Below are 23,144 nucleotides of genomic sequence, written 5' to 3' on the forward strand. Positions count from 1 at the left end.
ATAGTTTTGTTAGATTAAATCTAGACCACATATTTTAAAAATGTGTGGTGGAGATTTAGTTATAGGGTTATCACACAAATTGGGGTTATCATTATAATGCACCCCTATATATATATATATATGTATGTGCATGATCAAATACTAACTAAGTTACATTAATAACTAATAACTAATATCAACTTTGTATGTTAAAAATATCAACACAGAGACTTTATATATATATATATATATATGGTAGTGATATAATGAAAACTTTATATCTGTACAAACTCAAAACTTTGATCTGGACCGTTAAAAAATATCTACAGATGATAAAATAGTAGCAATAGAAAATGTCAACACAATATCAACACAGAATCAACCGTTGACACTGTGTTGACATTTTCTGTTGCTACTATTTTGTCATCTGTTGACATTTTTTAATGGTCCAGATTATAGTTTTGAGTTTTCATTATATATATGGTTTTCATTTGATCACATCCCTATATATATATATATATATATATATAGGATAGTGATATAATGAAAACTTTATATCTGTACAAACTCAAAACTTTGATCTGGACCGTTAAAAAATATCAACAGATGACAAAATAGTAGCAATAGAAAATGTCAACACAATATCAACACAGAATAATCCGTTGACACTGTGTTGACATTTTCTGTTGCTACTATTTTGTCATCTGTTGACATTTTTTAATGGTCCAGATTATAGTTTTGAGTTTTCATTATATATGTGGTTTTCAATTGATCACATCCAATACGCGGGAGAAAAACAAAGACAGATCCTGAAATCGTATCATCGTCGATGGGTAACCCTAAATCCCCAAATTTCTCGATCGGAGAAACAGCATCCGATTTGGATTTGTGTGGTAAACGAATTGCGATTCTTGAAATCGATTCCGGCATGGCAACGAGGGAGGAATCGCAATTCAATTCCGCCAAAATCGAAAAGGAAACGCGGGAGGTTTCGGAATTCACAGATGTCAGTGGTATACTTAGTTTGTTCAAGCATAGGATGTGATCCAAAGGCACAGTATTTCATAAAGACGAGGGAATATAAACACAGAGACCTCGACATGATAAAGGAGATTGAAGAACATCCTTATAACCGCAAGCGTTTTCTCAAATACCTCAAACAAATTCGCAATAGTGGTGTAAGTATCCAATTATCATCATCATTCTAATACTAATATTATTCATTTAACTTTGATTGAAATTGATAGGGTTTTTATTTATTTAATTTTGATTGAAATTGATAGGGTTTTGATGTGGATGTGATTATCCCTGGTTGGATACATCATGGCTATTTTTATTTCCAACCTCTTCAGTTGTCTCGCCCCGGCCTCCGCAAGATTGCGTACAAGCTAGCAAAGTTTGCTATCCATGAAATCAATGTTGACATGGTATGTAGTATATGTTTAATCAATTCATCAAACAATTTTTGTATATTTATGATTGAAATATTGCAGAAAAGCAAAGCTTTTAAGCTTGTGGAAGTTGTCAAGGCAGTAACGACAGACATGTGCCATGCCCTAGCATATTTGACTCTGGCTGTGAAAAAAGAAGGTGCTACTTCGACTGTCACTATCCAAGCAATTGTCTTCTGTCCCCGGCCTGGCCTTGACCCTTGGGACCTCCGCCAGTGGAAGGTTAAACCAGACGTCCAGGCTCAACCAATGGAGGTGGATCCTTGATTGTTCCAATTCTGCTACTATGTTAGATATTTTGAATATGTCTTGTTTTAACAAGTTTCATGTCGAATGGATTTGTCATGTTTCCACTTATATTGAATATGAACAAGTCTGATATCTAACTATTTCTATATGACGGAGGGAGTATTTGCCTTGATTGTTCCATTTCTTCTACTACTGTGGTTTTTGTCCAATAATGCTAGATATGTTGTTGAATTGGTTGTGTGCTTATAATCTGTATGGATTGGCGGCGTTCGGTTGGGGAGATTAACCCTCCGACTATTCTATCTCACCGCCTCTCTCTTTTGCTCCCCATTATTTCTTTCCAATATTAGTTTAGTCTTATACAAAGCCCATTTCAACCAATCCAACTACTAATTTATACAAGCAACCGAACGTAGCCATTGTTGACTAAATTAATTCTACTTTGTTATTTACGCTAATCACCTTCGCTAAGGTTCAGTTTAAAGATGTTTGCTCTCTCATTTGATATTTATGGTAAGAAGAAATTTGACTTGTATCAATACCCACAAGTATTCATAAGTCCTTTTGCCTTTGACTCTGCAATTTAATTCACAATTGACTCATGTCATGTAGTTTGCAAAATTTATCCACATTTGCATCAATGACATTCTAATTTGAAACAACAGTTTGACTATGCATGCAATTTATTATACAGAAAGATAGCACGTTACTTTACGAGAGTTAGATATCCCAAGTCAAGTGCAGCATCGGGGAAGGAGAAAGTCTCGTCTTGTTTGAATGTGAGAGAAAAAGAGTGCACGGAACAACTTTACCTACTGTACTTCATTTGCCATGTGATAAAAATTAGAGTAAATTGCTGAGCAAGTAACAAAGGATAATGAGGTGTGCTATTCACAATGTACAAACCATCGGTTTAATATGAAAAAAAAAACGATTCTCTTTTAACATCCGGTTTAATTGTAATCAAATTTACTTTAATATCCTTTAGTTGGATTACCGCCTCTTAACTATTTTCCACCACAAATGACGCCCATTTTCCGCGCCTTCGGGGTTGCCTCCATCCCGTCGTTGGGACCACCGTATTCACTTAGCACTTAACTCCGAACCGATCAACGTTCGCCCCTATCGCTATCCGTACTTTCAAAAGACGGAAATAGAGCGCCAAGTCAAAGAGATATTATCAGAAGGTGTAATTCAGCATAATACTAGTCCATTCTCATCTCCGGTGCTACTTGCCCTATCAAGGATCTTCCAGTTATGTGGAGTATGTTTCTTTAACTATAAGTTTAAGCTTTCATCGATCAAATCAGTAGAATTTTTCGCTTATTCTTTGTGCATAAATTAGTTTGACTAGAGAGAGCATGTCACACCTCAACCCTTATGACATATGCACTTACTATAAATAAATTCAGAAATTTTAAATAAATAATCCTCGCGCCAAGTAAATGAAATGCACATTTTATATAATTTCAAAAACCAATATTTAACAAGTACATGTTTCAAAACATTCTAAACAGTAGTGGGACCCTCTCACCACTCTATATATTGTACATTTATCTACATGCAAAAACGATGAGGAGGAGAATGTTGCCAAAACGTGTCAGCCGCCGACCCTTATAATAACTGTAACTCACATCAACCCACGCATCATTGATATCTTATTCCTGAAAAATATTAGTGGTTTGTATGAGCCACAACTCAGTGTATATAAATCTTACCTTTAATTCCACCGCCCAAACAATCAATTATATTCTTTAACCAATATATATAACAATAATCAACAAAATTAAAAATGATTCCATATAGATATGCATATGCCACTCTGTTCAGTTTATTATTCTGTGACAAATCAAGCCTGACATCTGCCCGGGATTCCATTGTATCTGACCCGAAGGTCTCATTGCCATTGTACATATATATGACCCGAAGGTCCATTGCCATTGTATATATGACCCGTAGGTCTCATTGCCATTGTATACATATATATGACCCGAAGGTCCATTGCCATTGTATATGACCCGTAGGTCCATTGCCATTGATATCAGACCTAGGGCATGACTGTCACAGATCCTCTTTAATCCAATGTTTCAAATAATTCCAAAACCATGTGCAAAAACATATCAATTGCATCAATTATATATTTCTATCGTATAAATTCATTTACAATATATAAAACATATCCATTGCATCAATCACATATCCATACCATATTCCACCATCTATATCAAATAACACATAACCATTTTAGCTTACATCATATAATCAAATTATTCATTATATTTAACACCTATCAAAGAAGCACATAAAACATATAAAATTAAAAGTGTGATTTATACACACCTAATTATGACAGATTATTTAACTGAGTTCCGATTCCATCTACTAATCTATCCTCTGCATCTTCAATCTATTTCCATTTGTATAGCTCTCGTTTTCCCCCTCTATTTTTTTTTCTCTAATAACTTTTGTTTCTGCCGCCATCCTAATATATCATTTACATATACATGGAATTTGCTCTTCTTGCCGACTTAAGTCTATGACTAAGCTGAAAAAGAAAACTTTGCTTATACTCATCACACGTGCCTTCGTAAGAATTTAACTAATACTTCTTTACAAACTATTAGGATGAATATAAGCAAATAACTTCACACAAATCCATAATAACAATTATATAGGTACCTAGTCTAAGTATATTTATCAATTATAGTACAAATATATGTTACACGTACATAGTAACAAATAACTTCCAATAAATACTAACTTTGCATTTATAAAGACACAATTTTATAGAACATCACAATAATATCAAGTCATTAAAATATTATATATAGGTATGTATTTAATGAATGCTAATTGACTCTACATATTTTTCGTACATATGTATATACACATTACTACTTTTTTTTTCATAAAATATATAATGTCATGCAAATGAAATTAATGGAATATGTAAAAATATATATTTCGGGTCATGGATGTCACAGAGCACATAGATAAAACTATTCTTGGCTTTGAGTTAATCTATACAAGTTCTCTATAGTTGTATTTGTAATGTTATTTGGTGATTGAATGAAGTTATTCTTCGTATTTTCCATAGATATAGATTATATAGATTATTTTCCATAGATATAGATTATTTTGAGTTAAACTAGACAAAGATATAGATTATATCGTTGTGTATTTACGAATCTTCTTGTCGTCATTTTCAGTCCACCAATATGTATTGCAAGACTAAAAATCGAATCTAGTGGTTCTGCTATAGCAATGGGAAGCAAAGGCTAAGCCAGGAATTTAATATAAGGATCCAAATTACTTATTAATAGTTGTCAATTTTTTTCAGTTGCGGCATGAATTGTAGGAGAGTGCGGTAGAGAGATATATAATGAGAGATAACTGATTAAAGAATAGCCAATGTACACAAGATACAAACACGGTGAAAAGGTGACCGTATCTAATTATTTAAATGTATAATTATACAATAAATAGCATAGCTTCAAAATTAGACTTTGCAATATTATATAATATACGCATTTATGGAACTAATATTTTTTTTAGATTGTAAGGATCCTAAATCAAAATATTTACTTGTTTATTTATTTATAAATAAATATTGACACGCTTACAATTCATTACATTAACAATTTATGATTTTCAAATTAAAATTTTAACATATAACGTGAAAACAGAGAGACTGTGTGAGTGAGAACACGTATTATATTCGATGGCTGTCGTGGGAAACCCTAATTTCTCGATTGGGGAATCGTCTCCTGTGAAATCCCCTAATTTCGAATCGTCTTCCGATTTGGATTTGTGTGTTAAACGAAAAGGAGGGAATGATATTCAGGAAATCGATTCCGGCATGGCAAAGGAGGCAAAGAAAACGCGGGAGGTTTCGGAATTCACAGATTTCTTTGGTCTATTGAGGATCTACCAAAAAGAGATGATCTTTGAAAGGGAAGATTATGATCCTACGGTAGAATATTCCCCAAGTGACGACGAGGAGGATGAGAAAAAGGATATGGAAGAACATCCTTACGACCGCGAGGTTGTTCTCAAATACATCACCCAAGTCCGCAATAGCGGTGTAAGTCCATCCAATTCAACTATCATACTTATTTAGTTAATTAATTTTTATTGAAATTGATTGAATTGATGTGATATGAAATGCTAGGGTTTTGATGTGGATGTGTATATTCCTGCTTGGTTACACGTGAACTTGGTTAAATTCATGCCTGTTGAGATGTCTGACCCCGGCGTAGGTGCTTTAATGTACAAGCTAGCAAAGGTTGCAATTGATGAAATCAATGTTGACATGGTATGCTATGTTTTGCTATTAATATTTAATGATCAAATATTGTTTATTTATGGTTTAATTAATTGCAGAAAAGCAAAACTTTCGAGCTTGTGGAAGTTTTCAAGGCTGTCGCGACAACGAACTGCATCGGCCTGGCCTATTTGACTCTGGCTGTGAAAAGAGTTGGGGTGAAGCCTGCTACTATCACTATCCAAGCAATTGTCAACTTTCACTGGAATAGCCCTTTCGACCTTCGGCAGTGGAGGGTCAAACCAGAGGTGGAGGCTTGATTGTCCATTTCTGCTATTATGTTAGATATTTTGTTGAATTTGATATGTGCCATGCCCTAGCATATTTGACTCTGGCTGTAAAAAAAGAAGCTGCAGCTACTTCGACTATCACTATCCAAGCAATTGTCTTCTGTCCCCGGCTTGGCCTCGACCTCCCTTGGGACCTCCGCCAGTGGAGGGTTAAACCACACGCCCACGCTCAACTAGTGGAGGCGGAGGCTGAGGCTTGATTGTTCCAATTCTGCTACTATGTTAGATATTTTGTATATGTCTTGTTTTAACAAGTTTTAGGTACGTCGGTACTAAGTGTTTTCCACTGATATTGAATATGAACAAGTCTGATATCTAACTATTTCTATGGGACGGTGGGAGTATTTGGTTATGTCGGAGCCTTGATTGTTCCATTTCTTCTACTACTATGCTTTTGTCCAATAATGCTAGATAGTAGTATGTTGTTGAATTGGTTGTGTGCTTATAGCCTGTATGGATTGTTGACTAAATTAATATACTTTGTTATTTGAGATTTACGGAATGTATCAATAAGCTAGACCCATACTCTGAGATGTTTCATGCCATAAATAAACCCGAACACTCAAAAAATCTGTTGGACACGCGGATTCACACCTCTTACAACCAACGCAGTCTTCGGTCCTTGGAGCAGAAGCAATTTGTTTAGCTTTACATCCATCCCAAGGTATCATTTCTAAGTACATCTTGTACATGTATCATAATCTTTACTGAATGTGGCATTGGATCTATATATTTTGAACGTTATAAATTTTCGATCTAGAAAACTAACTTATAAAATCACCTTCGCTACGGTTCAGTTTAAAGATGTTTGCAACTTGTTTGAATGGGTGGCTTTGCTCTCTCGTTTGATATAATAGTATAAGGTAGGAACAAATTTAATTCACAATTGACCTGTATCAACGAAGCCAACTCTGCAATTTCCTAAAAGCATTTGCACCGTGTTTGTAAGTAAAAGTTTAAGTCACAATTGACTCATGTAGTTTGCAAAAATTTATCCCCATTTTCATCAATGACATTCAAATTTGTAACGACACTTTGACTTTGGATCACTTGCAATTGGCGACTCAAGTATTCGCGCCGTGTTTTTTAAAGAATTATTTAAACATTATATTTATTATTATTTTTTATTATATTCAATCCCACATATTTCAAAATCTGGATCAGCCATTGCTCATTCCATAGCGTGTGTCAAACTCTCTTACAATTGCAGCAATGAAAAGGTTATTCAAATTATGACTTCGCCAATACATAGAAAGTGAATAAGATATTAATTAATTTTTTTATGAAAAATATTTTTTAGATCTCTTCCTTTTTTTATAATATTAATATCATACCTTTTTTTCTTTCTAGCATATATAGATTGCGTACATTTTTCATTCACCAATTATTGCACCTTTCAAAAGAGATATCATCAAATAGTATTACTAGTCATCGCATAATATTAGACCATAGAGGAGTTTGGTTTATCTAAAGTATTGTTCCAGATTGAATAGTCAAATTGATTTGAAATTAAAACTATCTGAGATTTCTAAGATTTAATTTTTTAATCGACGCACACCAACAAAAACAGATCGAATTGAAAATTTATCCAAAGAATTTAGTTTTTATTGTTGGATTGTAAAAATGATGAGTTGATATATTACTCCATTTCGCAAGTGCTAAACACAATAAAATATTATTGTATGTACTAGGTATCTTAATCACTTAGTTATCCATAAATATGGAGTATAAAAGTGGAGTTTTGGAGATATTTACAAAACTACCATTATGAATATTATAATAAAATAAAATGAAATAAAGACTTCATAATCATAAATCATAAATTATGGAGTAATTGCTATGTAGTTAGTTTAGTGGAGTAGTGGAGCACATGAATGGTTGTGTACAGTAGAGCTTATCTATGTTTCTGATTTTGAATAAAATAGAATTTCCTCACCCTACTGAGGAAGCAAGGGCTCAGATTTTGCAGGTATAAATCTTCAAATCAAGAGTATACTATTTTGGCTTCAATTGCGAAGTGCCTTCAATCTGTGTTTATATATTTGTTCATTGCGCGGATGATGGGTCTGCTGTTTTTAGGTTTCATTAGCATTGTTTGTAGTTTATCATTTTAAATGGCAATCTTGCGGACGTTCTTTTTGTTACTCCACTTTTATGCTTCTTGATCATTGTTTTCAAAACTCAAATTTGATTTCAAATATCATTTTTTCTTTCTTTCTGGAAATAGGTATATTTTGGAGGGCAAAGAATTGGAGTTCTACATGAAGAAACTTCAGAAGAAGAAAGGCAAGTGTTCTAGCAGTTAAATTATCATTTCATCATGTGTAAGGGAGAGCCGATTAATTGCTTTGAACGTGACAACACTGTTGCTTTTTTTGATATTCATGTTTTTTAGCTATCGATATTTTGTTATTCCTCTTTGTTACGAGTAACTAACTTACATCCTTTTTTGGTAACAGCAATTACGAAATTTTAATCCCTTATTTTATTGTCAAATATCTCTGTATCTTCTTGTACTGTATTTTTTTTTAGCGAATTTAACTATGTATGACTACACAAATAATTTTGATTTACGCCAGTTTGTATGTATTAGGAAAATCTATACTCACCATTCTTATTCGAAGCATCCTTTTCTTTGGTTAAAGACTTAAAGTCGAAAGGAAACCAACAAAATGACAGTTTTGATTAAAAAGTCTTAAAAAGGCCAATTACCCAGCCGTTGTATGGCTAATGGGGCTTACAATTAAAGTTAGGGTTTAGGGTTAAAGCTGTTTGTGTGGAAGTAAGCACGTGTTGTTTCTGTTGTGTATTGAGAAGTATGACATCTTGAGTGATGTTCACATCTGGATGCTTATATAATGCTATGACAGCTTGCAATATAAGCTAATATGATATCTGAAACATGAGACGCTCTCTTTGATTGTAAACGTTGATGCTTTGCTAAATTTAATTTGACCAATTTGGCGTATCAGGTGAACCATGAAGATTTCAGTGAAGGTATCATCCAATTTCAAGCCAAAGGAAAGCCAGCTTGAACTACTATGCTTAGACTCTCTTATTGCTCAGTCAATGCGAGAGAATGAATACTTTGTCGGTGGAAGCACACCCTCATTCATGAGGTACGAGTGTGAATTGTTCGATTGTGTACTTTCATGAGACTCATCTTATACTTTGTTCTATGCATGATTGTTTTAATACATATTGATTATTGATTTTGTTCCTTATTTTATTGTAGTTTTAGGTGAGACAGACGACTTTAAAGATGACAAAAGAGTTATTTTACATAGTGTTCTGTTAAAGAGTGACGAATTGTGAAGAATTGAAGGTTTTAGTTTATAATGATGAGATTGGTTTTAATTTTAAAGTTAATGTAGTGTATAAAAAAGTTTTAAAAGTGAAGAGTAATTATCAATTGTGTTTAATTCTGTGATAGATTTTTATCTTCCTACTCCATGATTAATGTTCAAACATTATATTATATAATTTATTTCAAATTTATTATGCTTCAATATTTATTTGTATAGATTATTCTCGTATACCTAAAATTGTTACTCATATTGTTCATTGTTAATATTGATATTAATTTTGTTTAATTAATTTAAAATTAGAAATTAATATCTTAAAAATATATTAATATGTGAATAAAAGGATAAATATGTGATTTCAAAAAATGACATGGCCGGATTTATATATTGCTGGGTATTTATATAGTTTAACGAAGTCGGTGGCCCATCATTCAGATTTCAGCCCATTGTTTTCATATAAAGGAAGTCGGTGGGCCCATCATTTTATACAAAGATGGTGAAATCATATCATCTTCGATGGGTAACCCTAAATCCCCTAATTCGTCAATTGGGGAAACAGCATCCGATAAACGAAAAAGTGGAAATGAGATTGAGGAAATCGATTCAAAGGAATCGCAATTGAATTCTGGCATGGCAAAGGAAACGCGGCAGGTTTTGAAATTCACAGATATCGCTGGTATATTGAGTTTCTACGAGAATAGGATGAGCTTTATGATCCTAAGGCACAGTATTTGAGGAAACATAAACACCAAGACTACAATGGGAGGATAAAGGAGATGGAAGAACATCCTTACGACCGCCAGGCTGTTCTCAAATACATCGCCCAAGTTATTGCGGTGTAAGTCCATCCCATCCAATTCAAATATCATCATTATCATACTAATTTAATGAATTGATTGAAATTGATATGGTAGGGTTTTGATGTGGATGTGCGTGTTCCTGCTTGGTTACATACGGCCTTTGTATATTTCTTCCCTGTCCCTTCCCCCAATTCAAGGGATTTTGTGTGCAAGCTAGCACAGCTTGCAATTCATGACATCAATGTTTTTGAGCTTGTGGAAGTTGTCAAGGCCGTCACCACCAAACCCTGCCATGGTTTAGTGTATTTGACTTTGGCTGTGAAAAAAGTCGGAGAAGAAGCTACTATCACTATCCAAGCAATTGTCTTCTCTTCCTGGATTGGCCATGGCTCTGAGGAACTCCGCCAGTGGAGGATTAAACCAGACGCCGAGCCTCCAGCAGTAGAGGTGGAGCCTTGATTAAAAAATGAGTATGAGGATAAAACCCGGTACATAGGCAACTGCTAGCATCAGAGCATCCACAACCCCGGCCCCGGCCCGGATTCAGGCCCCAAGTCCCCTCAACGTCATCATTCTCCTAAATTTGTAGGCCCCATCCCGGGCCACAACTATTAAATTGCACTATTCACAACCCCAACCTATTTTACTCGTAAAATAGAATACGTTGAACAATTAAAATCGGAAAAATTCATTGTTCAGTCGAAAAAAGAAAATTAAAAATCCTAGAAAAATAAAAGAAAATTACAAATCATAAAAGCTGAAAATATTGAAATACAAGATGATTGAAATGGAGAAAGTGTGGTAGAATGGTGCACAATAAGTGTATAAATAGGCAAAAAAAAACGAAAAAAATAAAAATAAAAAAGGAGGGGGACATGCGGCCTGGCCGTATACATCCAATGTTGGGTCGGGACTCTCGATCTGAGTCACGGGCACGCCTAACCCTGAGCCAGGCCGGACCCCGGGCACGGCCCCGGGACCGTCCCAGGCTGGAAATCGTGAGCGTTTAACGCGTGGGCCCCAGGCCAGGACCCAGTTGTGGTCCGGCCCGCTAGTGTTATGGATGGTCTTAATTTATTTGTTCCTAACTTTCATTATTTTAAAAATGCATGTTTCCAACATTATATAAAAGCATTACTATAAAATGTATATTTCCAGCATAGTGATAAAATGTAAACTCATATACTGTACAAACTTTAAACTTTTCTACACCGTATCAACATAATGTAACACAGTGTAAAATTTCAAGATTTTGATATCAACACAATGTCAACACACTTTCAACACAACATCAACCATTGACATTGTGTTGACATTTTTTATTGCTATTATTTTATCATCTGTTAATATTTTCTAACAGCTCAGATCATAGTTTGGAATTTGTACAATATTTAGATTTTGCATATTTAGAGTTTGCATTTGATCACATTCCTTCCAACATAATAGGACTACTTTCTTATTAACTCATTGACCAATGTGTTTTATTACAACGACCCACGGTAGACACAAGTAAATTGAGATATTCAAACTTCATTCAGGAAAATAAAAAATTAATTCTTTTTATTTGTAACATACTTTGTGCAATTGAAAACGTTCATGTAGAATCTAATTTAATAAATCTATATTCCAAATTTTTTACTTAATTTTAATTTTAGACATTAATATATCAACAAAATGCACATCAAATGAATGATCTGAAATTGTAATCATGTTATTGATGTCACAGATAAGGAATCCATTTGGACTATTTGAAGTTGATGAACTTTTAAGTAGTGTCATTTTTCCAAAAGTAAAACAAATATTGAAAACTGCTGATAAAAGTGATATTTCAATCATAATTGGCTGCAGAGAAAATAAAATGATTTGCTACCCAATATGGTAAGCTCATAACAAGTTCATTGTGCAGCTTTAAGGTATAAGCTTCCCACTTACAAATTACATCAGAAAACCTGGACCTGAACCTCTCCTTGAGTGGCTTCTGCAAGTTGATTCGTCCAATTAGTGTTTCTGCGAGCTGAAGATCCTTCACAAGCACGGCTCTCAGACGAGTAATCTTCTGTCGCTGCAATTCAGATAGAGGTACTGACACAGTATCGGTAGATTCATCCGTGTCGAACTCTGATGCCTTCCAATAGTAAAACTGCACCACCTGTTTTACAACACAATAAAAGTTTGATTCACATTCAGAAACAAAGCTCTATCAAGAAATATGTCATGACGCTTATGATTCTGTCAATCTACCACTAGCTATGCTTGGTTAAAACTTAAGAGTAATTAATTCAGGAGTTGATGCATAAAACAAAAAAAATGGATTTTCATGGAATGACAAAATTGTTTGACTTCAACAAAAACAGTTATATGTTTATAATTTTACAGCAATCACATTTCTCAGTTTGTGAAGTCTTGAACATGATAGAGCGAGCAGGAAGAGATACCTGAAGGGCATGCAATATGTTGACGAATTCTCTTGTTAATAATGCATCTCCACATGTCAAATACAAAGGCTCTTCCAATACATTCAGATTTATGGAACATGAATCTCTTGCTGTGAATTGGTATTCTTTGTCAGAGTTGTCGGAGAAACAAACATCGAACCCAAGAGTACATAATCTCGCAGAGCATATGTTGAATCCTCTCTGGAACCTCGAAGCTTCTTCGGGAGGAAACCAGTACATATTAGTTGATGCTAGCACAGGAAAACAAGATGCAATAGACCCCACGGGACTGCTTAGCGAAAAGTTGGAAAGAGATTTCAGGAGATTAGCATCCTCATCATGAGAGGCATCTCGACTAAACCACAAAGCAAGGGTAATTCTTTCTCCTTCACTAATCTGTTGAAATGATCATTTACAGAAAAAATGATCAAAATGAACTCAAAAAGTACAGAACCCCAAATGTTGGGTAATTTAGTAGCAGCAACAAAGCTAAATTTCTAGTACAAGAACAACAATTCTGTAAACTAGTGCTTTTATTAGAAATTAGATTATTCAGAGAGCAAAGAGTGAAGTAAATAGAGAAGCTACCTCACTAACAGAGTGAATATTTCTTTCATCTGCTGTGTAGATTACAACGTCCTATAAACAATGCAACCTCATTAGTTGAAAACACCAAGTTATTCGACAATGTAAAAGAATTCTTGGACATGATAGAAAAAATGTCATCACAAAATGCTTAAGAATTTTGGGCAAGACTATCTTGAATAGTATTCCAATAAGAATACAAATATATGTTGCATGTACAAGTGTGTGAACACACTGCAGCGGAGACATGTTTTTAAACAAACAAAGGCTGAGAATTATAACCTACCAAAAAATGCAGAACAGGATTGAAATAATGATATTATGCCTATTAATATACATTAAGAAATCGCATACCCCAGCCATAGGTGCAATAGTAGAGGGTTCCCCATCCTGGAAGTGAAAGAGACCTCCAAGGAAATCCACCTCATAATTATTCAAATAGCAAACAGCCTGCATCCAGATAGCAAATATTGTCATCAATAAAATTCACCAGGGGCCAAAATGTGATCAGTATTTTAAGGGAGTCACAAAACAGCTAAAATTTTCATAGGACCCTGGGGGCACCCTGAGCTGAACTTCCAGATACACTATGCAAGTAGCACAAGTACCTCTATCATTCTGAAGATTTAGCAGAGTTCAATGAATTAATATATTCTGCAAGGGTATCACTAAATTGAAAGCAAAGACAATAGAGCAACAATTTCAGACTCAGTTGATGCGCAATGCATATTATAAAATGCGGCTTAAAGGCTTGCAATAACAGTAATAAATGAAAGTCCTTTTTATATGTGTCAGCTATTTTAATTGAACCACATACCACTGTACCACATCAGCTTACAGAACAAGAAAAAGTCTCAACACAAACTACAAAAAGATATGCAGAAGAAGTATACAAAATCCAACTTGGAAATGTGATTGTACGGTTATTTATCTTCCAAAGAACTGTAGATTATAGAAATCCATTCTTATGTTGAAAATACAAAGAGAAGAAAAAACAATCAAACAAGGAATCATCAAATTGCCTTAGAAAACGTGACAGTCATGACTCATACATAATGGTAAAGAAATGGATTCAAAACATGAAGATAAACATCAAGGATGGAGCACTAGTGCATCAGAAGAACCTCTATTGATGATTGCAATATGCATTATAGTATCATTAACTAGTAGTACTAAAAAATGGTAATATTACCCCATTTACCCAACTGCTCCATCTGTGAAAGTTTTTGGACATACTTTTCCAAATCTAGCTATACTCCATAACATAACATTTTCACCTCCAGAAAGACAATAGCTTGAAAATGAAAAATTATATCTTAAGCATTTCTCGAAACATTCAGAAGTCCAGCTAAATATCGCAGCATTAGGAATACATATTTTCAGAGTCAACAGATATAGTCTTCCAGCAACTCTGTATAACTAAACTATCAAAATAAAGAATATCCAGGCAGAAGAAATGTTAAAGTGAAACATAAAGCCATGAAACACATGGAAGTGGAGGAAACCATAAGCAGAAGAAGAGAAACAAGTAAACACACCGAGAAATCCCTTTGTTTGAGATGATCTCTGTTGTCATCACTGTGCCATCCAATGCTAGCTCCCTTGCACCAGCTGACATATCAATGACATTAAGATCAAACCAATCTCCCAATAGCCAAATACAACTACCTTTTTACCACAACCGGATCAACAAATAGATAGAGTCAGGTATATGTTCTAAGGAAACATTCTCAAATTTGAACAAAAAAACCCCTAATTTTAGAGACCACATGAGATGTGAGCATGGAGAAGTGTTCATCATACCATAATAAACATACCTAATGAGTCCAGTGAACTCCACAAATAGATAGAGTCAGCTATATGTTCTAAGCAAATATTCTCAAATGTGACAAAAAAAAGCCCTAATTTTAGAGACCACGTGAGATTTGAGGATTGATTAGCATGGAGAAGTGTTCATCATATCATAATGAATATACCTAATGAGTCCAGTGAACTCCACAAACAATTCGTACTCACATCCAAAATATTCCTCCACTTTCTCCTTCAATCTCTCTACAAACAACAAAGATAAGTTCTTCTATTGGCTAATTGAGGATTAAAAAAGAAAATCAGAGATGAATTTAATTTAATAATTGAGCGTGCCTCGGATGGGGACGAAGGGCATGATGAGGTGGGGAGAGTTGGTGGCGATAAGATGAGAGAGAGTGGTGGAGAAGACATTGGGCCTGTATCCAATTGTGCAACAGCTTTTGTGTATGAACTCCAATTCCTATAATCACTCCATCAGTGTGCGTGTATGTGAGAAAGAAAGAGAGAGGCGTTTGAGGAGGAACCTTGCATATTTCCGGCGAGAGGAAATTCCGAAGGATTTGTCGGCGGCGCTCCGCCATATCGGAAATGGCCTCAGCTCGGAACTAAATTCAACAGCATTCCATCCTCAGCTCTAACAAAATTAAAAGCTTCGAATAGTAAAATAGAATCAATCACTATTATTGTTTTGTATAAGGTAATATTTAAATTAAAAATATCAATAATATACTGTTAAAATCAGTCAGAAAATTTAAGTTGGATCAGTTTGCAATTATCTTATGACCAAAAAAATTGAATGTAGTATATGTGTAATTGTTTATATTTGTCAATCAAACATTATTATTTCTATTTAAATAGACAACATTATTTGAAAATGTACTACTGTTAATATAAGAGAAAACAACGTATAGAATCGATAGAAAATTTAACGATTTGCGTATATGAAATGCAAGGTCATACTTTAATATATATATATATATATATATATAGGATCATGATCAATTGAGATTATTTAGGCGAATTGAGAAATGAGATGCAATACCAGCCACTCATTTTTATTAAATGATTGGTCCAGATTTTGCCACACAAAAAATATTTTTAGATTCATTTATTATGAAAGGGTATAATGGTAATTCACAAACATCTCACTCCTTCTCAAAATTTCTTTTTTTACCCCAAAACGCTACCACTAATCGTCCTCCATCTTCATCTTCATCCCTCCAATTTCGCCGACGACAATAGCGATTGCCGCCGCCATATCGCTGATGCTGATCGCCGTCAAATACCGCTCTCGTTCACCAGCGTCGTCTTCATCTATCTGTTTCTCCTTTTCGTCAATTCAAGCAAATCTAATCTCCGCTTCTTCTCCGCCTCTTTGTACGCAATCAGCCGCTTCTTCACCTGCTCTGGCCTGACCGATTCTTCCAACGATGAAACCGAGGCTGGTTTCTTCTCCGCCGCAGCGTCTCCTTCACCACCGCCTGCAGATACGGTAGATCGTCGATCTGCGCTTCCTTGAATCCGTTGCCTTCTCCGTCGATGCGGCGGAGCCCTTCCTTCGCCACTGCCATCGCCGCCGGGTGGCAGAGGAGCTCCACCATCGTCCACTCGATCGTGCTGTTGACGTCTCCGATCCGGCGAGGAACACCTCCTGCGGTAAATTGAATCTCAAATTTGATGAATTAGGAGTTTAATTAATCGTTTAATTCGATCAATTCCCATGATGATAATGTGGAGTTGATGTGTTCATGATTAGAAGCAACTAAATCCATCTAACTATATCTCAATTTATCAGCAACAAATGTTCTCAATTTCAGATCTGTTTCACTGATTTTGATTTTTGAAGGTATCCTATATTTCAATGGAATACTTCTACAGTAAAGAGAGGATTTGTTTTTGTATAAATTTCCTAGATATGAGGCTTATTTATTCGTTTGGATATACCGGTTGTTGTTGCTTTGATCTTTCTGCAAATTTCTTCTTTGTTTATTAATTTTTGTTTGGCTGAACTGAATTTTTTATGCAGTTGTTCGGATTTCGATAAATATCGTTGTGTTTGCCTATGAGTGAAGGTTCAATTCGTAGGAGAAATAGGAGCTGCATATTCAGTTCAATTCGGATCTTCCCGACATTGCCGGTGGTGGAGCTGCAGCTGCAGCGGCATCAGCCCGGTGTGAATGCGATCGCGTGGGCTCCACATAGCTCCTGCCACATTTGCATGAGGGGGATGATTCGCAGGCTTTGATTTGGGACCTCTCGTCGTGGGGGTAGCCGGTGGAGGGTGGATTGGACCCGATTTTGGCGTACACTGCCGGGGCGGAGATTGAGCAGCTGCAATGGTCGTCTTCGCAGCCGGATTGGGTGGCTATTGCGTTTTCGAACAAGCTACAGATTCTGAGGGTATGAGTAGAGTAGATGATGATTCTGTTTGTGAATTAATGGTGCTTTACTGACCATTATTGGTAGCTTGACCTAGTGTTTGAACAAGGTTTATTTTATACAAACATTGTTTAGTTTTGTTTAGTCTTTCAACTCTAATAGCAGTTTCTTGATTGCAAGCTAATGGAAGTCGTCGTCGGTGAAAGCTGTTGACATTTTGCTATAAGTTATTGACATTTGATATATTTGCTATTGATATGTGAATTATAAGTGTTATTTTAGTTATTGACATTTTAATACGAGTTGTTGACATTTAATATTCTGGCTATTGATATGTGAATTATAAGTGTTATTTTTTAGTTGTTGACATATATGGTATTGTTGTACATATATGGTATTGATGTACCTGAAAAAATAACTTGACATGCTCCAGATGTGGATAGTACAAAGGGAGGTGCAAGTGACAAGAAAAACAGGATTACGTCGAGCATGGAGAAAGCAATTGAAAAAACAAATAAACTTCATAGGCGTTGTGGAACGTGTCATAAAGTGACTGATCATAATGCCAGAAGTTGTGGCAGAAAGTAGATATAATTGTTCTTTTTTAACAATCAGAATTGTTTTTTAGTTGTTAACATATACTATAAGTTATTAACATTTTCTTATTGACATCTATTGTATGATTTTGTTTTTTAATTTTAAGATTTGTTTTCTGAACTGTAAACACTTTATACAAGTTGTTGCATTTGGTTATAAGTTGTTAACATTTCAATACAAGTGGGAGTCAGACTTGCCTCCGTGCTCCTCGCTGATGAGGGCGTCCAGGCTGTTCCAGTCCTGCCTGGAGGGGTAATTACAATTACAATTCATGTTTTTAAGGTTAATTACAATTAAAAATCATGTCAACTATATATACTAGTCATGTCAACAACTAATATAATTATGTCAACTACGGTACATATCGTGTCAACTACACGTACAAGCCATGTCAACTATGTTACATACTATGTTAACTACACGTACAAGCCATGTCAACTACACATAGAAATCATGTCAACAACAATTATAAGTCATGTTAACTACACGTACAAGCCATGTCAACAACAATCAGAGTTGTTTTTTAGTTGTTAACATATACTAAAAGTTATTAACATTTTCTTATTAGTTGTTGATAATTGAATACAATTTATTGAACTAATTAACATTTGATATAACTGGTATAATTTAATTATGCTCAATTATAATTCATGTTTTTAAGGTTAGTTACAATTAAAAATCGTGTCAACTATATATACTAGCCATATCAACAACTAATATAATTATGTCAACTAAGGTGCATATCGTTTCAACGGCACATACAAGTCATGTCAACTACGGTACATATCATGTCAACTACACGTACAAGCTATGTCAACTATGTTACATACTATGTCAACTACACATAGAACCATGTCAACAACAATTATAAGTCATGTCAACAACACGTACAAATCATGTCAACAACAATTATAACCAAATGTCAACTACACTTTCAAGCCATGTAACAACAATTCAGTCATTTTATAAAAACAATATACTATTTAATCTTAGTTTTAGTAATTTAATTTAACAATATTCTCTTCTTTCTCTTTCCCTTTCTCCTGTTGCTTTTTTTTTCGTTTCAACCTGTGCGTCATCCATTGGGCCTGCAGCTGGTGGTGAGATAGGAGAGGCTGATTCATTATTGTCATCACCCACTGTGTCCTCTTTTGTTCCTTCTACTTCCTTTTCTTTAGCAGCCTATTGAATTAGTCATTTATAATTAATATCAAATTAATTTGAATTAATTCTAAATAACAAAAGACAAGATTTGGCTCACCCCTTTAGGATCAGAACCTGGCGATGTAGGGATATTTTCTCTATTTCTTTCTTCTGCATACTGCTTGTAAACAATGTTAGTATCTAAACTGTAGGAATAATCTAATGTCAACTCAGAGAAAATATATAAACAAAATGATGTACTTACTTCATCAAAGAAATGTCCAGATTTGAAAGTAGGAAATTCAGTCAAATCTTCAAGAACTTCATTTTCTTATTCAGCAATAATTATTGATTCATAGATTGTTTTCCAGTGATCAAAAGTATCAGGCTTGTCTTGAAGGAATGTCTTGGACAAATGAAGAAACTTGTTGGCCACAGATTCGAGTGGAGTCGTTTGGCTTCCAAGTGCAGATCTAGCCATATCACACACCAATCCAAATAAAAAAATTAGATTTGATGTGTGAGGAAGCTTCTTTAATGACTCTGACAAGATTGATCTTCCCATAATTCATGTGATTAATGTTTTTCACTACATTCTGCATGAATTCTTTTGGGAGTAGGTTCTGGGAAGACCCAACACCACAGTCATCAACATCAATAATTTGTTGTTGAGGCACCTGTTCCTCCTCAATGGACCCAACTTCACCGCCAACGACTGCCTTTCTCTCCACCACGATATCATATCCTGTCTCCTCCCCCATTACATCCTCTGGTCCAAAGCATACGGTATATATATATGTACCACATCATTCATTCATTCATTCGCTCATTCATTCATTTATTCATTTAGGAAAGCGCTTCATATTTTGGTACGGAGTTGAGCCAAGTTGTGCCTCACCGAAATATACCTTATCAAAGAGCTTCTGTCCAAATACAGTAGCCTCTCCGGGAAGTCCTAGCTCCAGCAGCAGGGCTCCAAGCATTTCACCAGCCGCGGCCTCTTGATGGCTAACGACAACGACTGGTACCACCAGCGTCATATCAACAGTCATTCAAACAAGCATACACTATGTCAATATCCTGTTTATAATGCACAATGTAGTTAGTGAAATCGATCCTATTTATAATGTGAATATGACTATGTCAATAGTCATTCAAACAAGAATACACTATGTCAATATCCTATTTATAATGCACAGTCTAATTTGTGAAATCGATCTTGTTTATAATGTGAATATAACTATGTCAACAGCCATTCAAATAAGCATACACCATGTCAACAATATACAATATCATGTTAACAGAAGTATATTTTTATAGCTAGGTCAATAGCTATTGAATAAAATGTCAATAATTTTAAAAATTTAAACAAATCCTTAACTGGAAGGTGATGCTTGATGTTCTCCGATGTTCAATTGCGCTTCTTCAATTGCTAATCAACAAAAAAATCACCAGAAATTGAAATCAGAAAACAAATCCACATATGTTTTAAAACACTAAAATCGAAGTAATATACTTAAAATTTAAATCAATTTCGTAACCTGAAGAAGTTCAACCGCCGATTTGGAGTGCACTTTTCCGGCGACAATCGGCGCTTCAGCCGATTCTCTTCGATTTCGATCTTCGATCGTCATTGTAGAAAACTGTATTTGAAGGTGTGCGGTAAGGAGATGAATAACATATTTGCAGAATCGTATGATTTCGAAGATTAGCAGATTTGCATAATTGTATGAATGGTTTGAAGATTAGCAGATTTTGCAGCGAGAGCTTTAGAGAGAGTTTTAGAATATGATTTGAAATACAATTTTATTTTTTCCACCATTTTATTAATGAAATGACAATTATACCCCCTTGTTGACATAATGTGGTATTTGTTGACATTTTGTTAATCTTGTGAATTAGTGGCCCATATTGCATCTCATTTCTCAATTTAGCTAAATAATCTCAACCTAACAAGACCCTATATATATATATATATATATATATATATATATATATATATATGGTTTTCATCTACCAAAAGAAGCCCCTAAGTATAGAAATACAGACCATATATGGTCCATTAGATCTGGAGATGAATGGCCATGATGGATTGGTCAACCATTTCTGTGGGTCATAATATAAGCTTTTTGTGTCATGTAAGGGTAAAAGAGGAACTGAAAATATAATGAACCGCCCTTCCGTTTTTTAAGAACGAATTTATTGGGATACTTACTCCACATGCTAAACTCTTCTATTTTCCCTCAATTCTTCTTCTTCTTCTTCCACAAAATCAAGAAAAACCCTACCTCCACACAAAGCGGCTACTCCACAAAAACTCTAATCCTAATTTACGATTCTGAAATCGACGAGGAGGGTTAACCAAAAGCCTACTTCAACAATGGTCGACACTTGAGCTTCTGGATCGGCGAGGCATGACGGAAAAAGGTTAGTAAGATTTCGTACAACGATTGCTTGAAATTGACAAAATCTAGCAAAATTTTCACTTCAATTGGTTGGATGTCTCGTAGTGTATCAGAGAACGACGGTGAAGAAGAAGATACCGCCGATCCCAAAAGCACCGAAAGGATGTTTAGATTACCACTATTTTAATGAAACGATGTTTAGAGCTTGTAATTCACATTTTTAAACCATGTTTATATGCCGGCTGGATGTCATTGTTACTATATATTACTTCATCTTACAAATCTGTAAGATGAGAAAAACTTCCATTACAATGGCCTTGGAATGCTTTCCTCTTGTTTCTTGTAGACGATAGCCCATGTGATGAGCATTACTCGATACATTGGGTCATAGTAAATGAATATTTGGGTCATAGCATTGTTAGGTTAATTTGTGTCATAATATACCAATATTCGAGGCATGGCATAAAACTACTGAGTATGTCTCATACAATTTGATCGAAATGTTCGTATCAAACAAACTGAATATTAGTACGACCGTAGAATATTCTCATGTTTTGAACATATTAAAAAAACCAAATACACGATTTTTCTCATGTTTTAAACATATTAAAAAAACAAATATTAGTACGACAGAAGAATACACAATCAATAACCAAAAACATCATCTATGCTTTTGGGTCATACTAAATGAATATTTGAGTCATGGAAACATATGGGTAAATTGGGTCATAATAATCGAATATTCGAGACATGACATAAAACTACTGAGTACAAGGATACCGTTATAATTCCCAAAACATAATCTATTCTTTTGGGTCATACTAGATGAATATTTGGGTCATGGAAGTTTATGGGTAAAATTGAGTCATAATAATCCAATATTCGAGTCATTACAAAAAAACTACTGTGATACGATCATGGAGGCCGTGCGTCGAGGATTTCAGCTACAGCTGGATTCAACCGAAAACCGTCCTATATAGATGATATCCGAAAGCTATGAAACTGCCACCATTGTCTTCGTCTTGGAAACGGCTTCGCGTGGGTATCTTGCACATCCCAATCGGAGTCCGAATAAGGGAGTTATGGCGGTTTTACGGAAGTCGCGCAGAGAAGGCCGGGAGCTTCGGGAAAAACGCCCGGCCGAGCGTTTTTTACTGTGCAAAACGCCCGGGGACAGGGAAAACGCCCGGGCCGGGCATTTTGGCATGTGAAAAACGCCCGACCGGGCGATTATGCTGATTTTTAGATTTTGTGGGCCAACTTTCTATTTTTGGAGCCATAGTATAAATACCTCTTGATGTCATTTCTTTTCCTTAGACTTTGATGAAATTAGATGCTTGAGAGCTTTGTTTCCTCTTGGAGAGGGTTTCTATCCAATTCCTAGATTTAGGTT

The 23,144-nt window shown here is 35.1% G+C and overlaps 2 protein-coding genes across 3 annotated transcripts; one reads left to right on the forward strand and one right to left on the reverse strand.

Annotated features, from left to right (window-relative positions):
- The first annotated feature begins 5,361 nt into the window (after positions 1–5,361).
- Positions 5,362–6,784, forward strand: LOC125201658. The gene is made up of 3 exons (XM_048099863.1): positions 5,362–5,763; positions 5,851–5,994; positions 6,063–6,784. The coding sequence occupies exons 1-3, from the start codon at positions 5,401–5,403 to the stop codon at positions 6,261–6,263; spliced, it is 708 nt and encodes a 235-aa protein (XP_047955820.1). The 5' UTR covers positions 5,362–5,400; the 3' UTR covers positions 6,264–6,784.
- A 5,423-nt stretch (positions 6,785–12,207) lies between these two features.
- LOC125210236 lies at positions 12,208–15,892 on the reverse strand. 2 transcript variants are annotated; one of them, XM_048109805.1, is made up of 8 exons: positions 15,752–15,892; positions 15,561–15,687; positions 15,395–15,470; positions 14,957–15,029; positions 13,773–13,868; positions 13,422–13,472; positions 12,834–13,229; positions 12,208–12,547 (listed from the first exon to the last, which is right to left on the reverse strand). In XM_048109805.1, the coding sequence occupies exons 1-8, from the start codon at positions 15,806–15,808 to the stop codon at positions 12,227–12,229; spliced, it is 1,197 nt and encodes a 398-aa protein (XP_047965762.1). In that variant the 5' UTR covers positions 15,809–15,892; the 3' UTR covers positions 12,208–12,226. The 2 variants fall into 2 exon arrangements, with proteins under 2 accessions (XP_047965762.1, XP_047965766.1); XM_048109809.1 differs by lacking the exon at positions 15,395–15,470.
- Between the last annotated feature and the right edge of the window lie 7,252 nt (positions 15,893–23,144).

This window comes from Salvia hispanica, chromosome 1 (assembly GCF_023119035.1).
Source record: "Salvia hispanica cultivar TCC Black 2014 chromosome 1, UniMelb_Shisp_WGS_1.0, whole genome shotgun sequence".
Taxonomy (NCBI): domain Eukaryota; kingdom Viridiplantae; phylum Streptophyta; class Magnoliopsida; order Lamiales; family Lamiaceae; genus Salvia; species Salvia hispanica.

Coding starts and splice junctions, on each gene's coding strand:
- LOC125210236 (XM_048109805.1), bottom strand. CDS start 15,808: ATGGCGGAGCGCCGCCGACAAATCCTTCGGAATTTCCTCTCGCCGGAA. Junction 13,473..13,772: donor CTATTGCACCTATGGCTGGG/GTATGCGATTTC, acceptor CATTGTTTATAG/GACGTTGTAATCTACACAGC. Junction 12,548..12,833: donor ACATATTGCATGCCCTTCAG/GTATCTCTTCCT, acceptor GTTGTAAAACAG/GTGGTGCAGTTTTACTATTG.
- LOC125201658 (XM_048099863.1), top strand. CDS start 5,401: ATGGCTGTCGTGGGAAACCCTAATTTCTCGATTGGGGAATCGTCTCCT. Junction 5,764..5,850: donor CCCAAGTCCGCAATAGCGGT/GTAAGTCCATCC, acceptor ATGAAATGCTAG/GGTTTTGATGTGGATGTGTA. Junction 5,995..6,062: donor ATGAAATCAATGTTGACATG/GTATGCTATGTT, acceptor AATTAATTGCAG/AAAAGCAAAACTTTCGAGCT.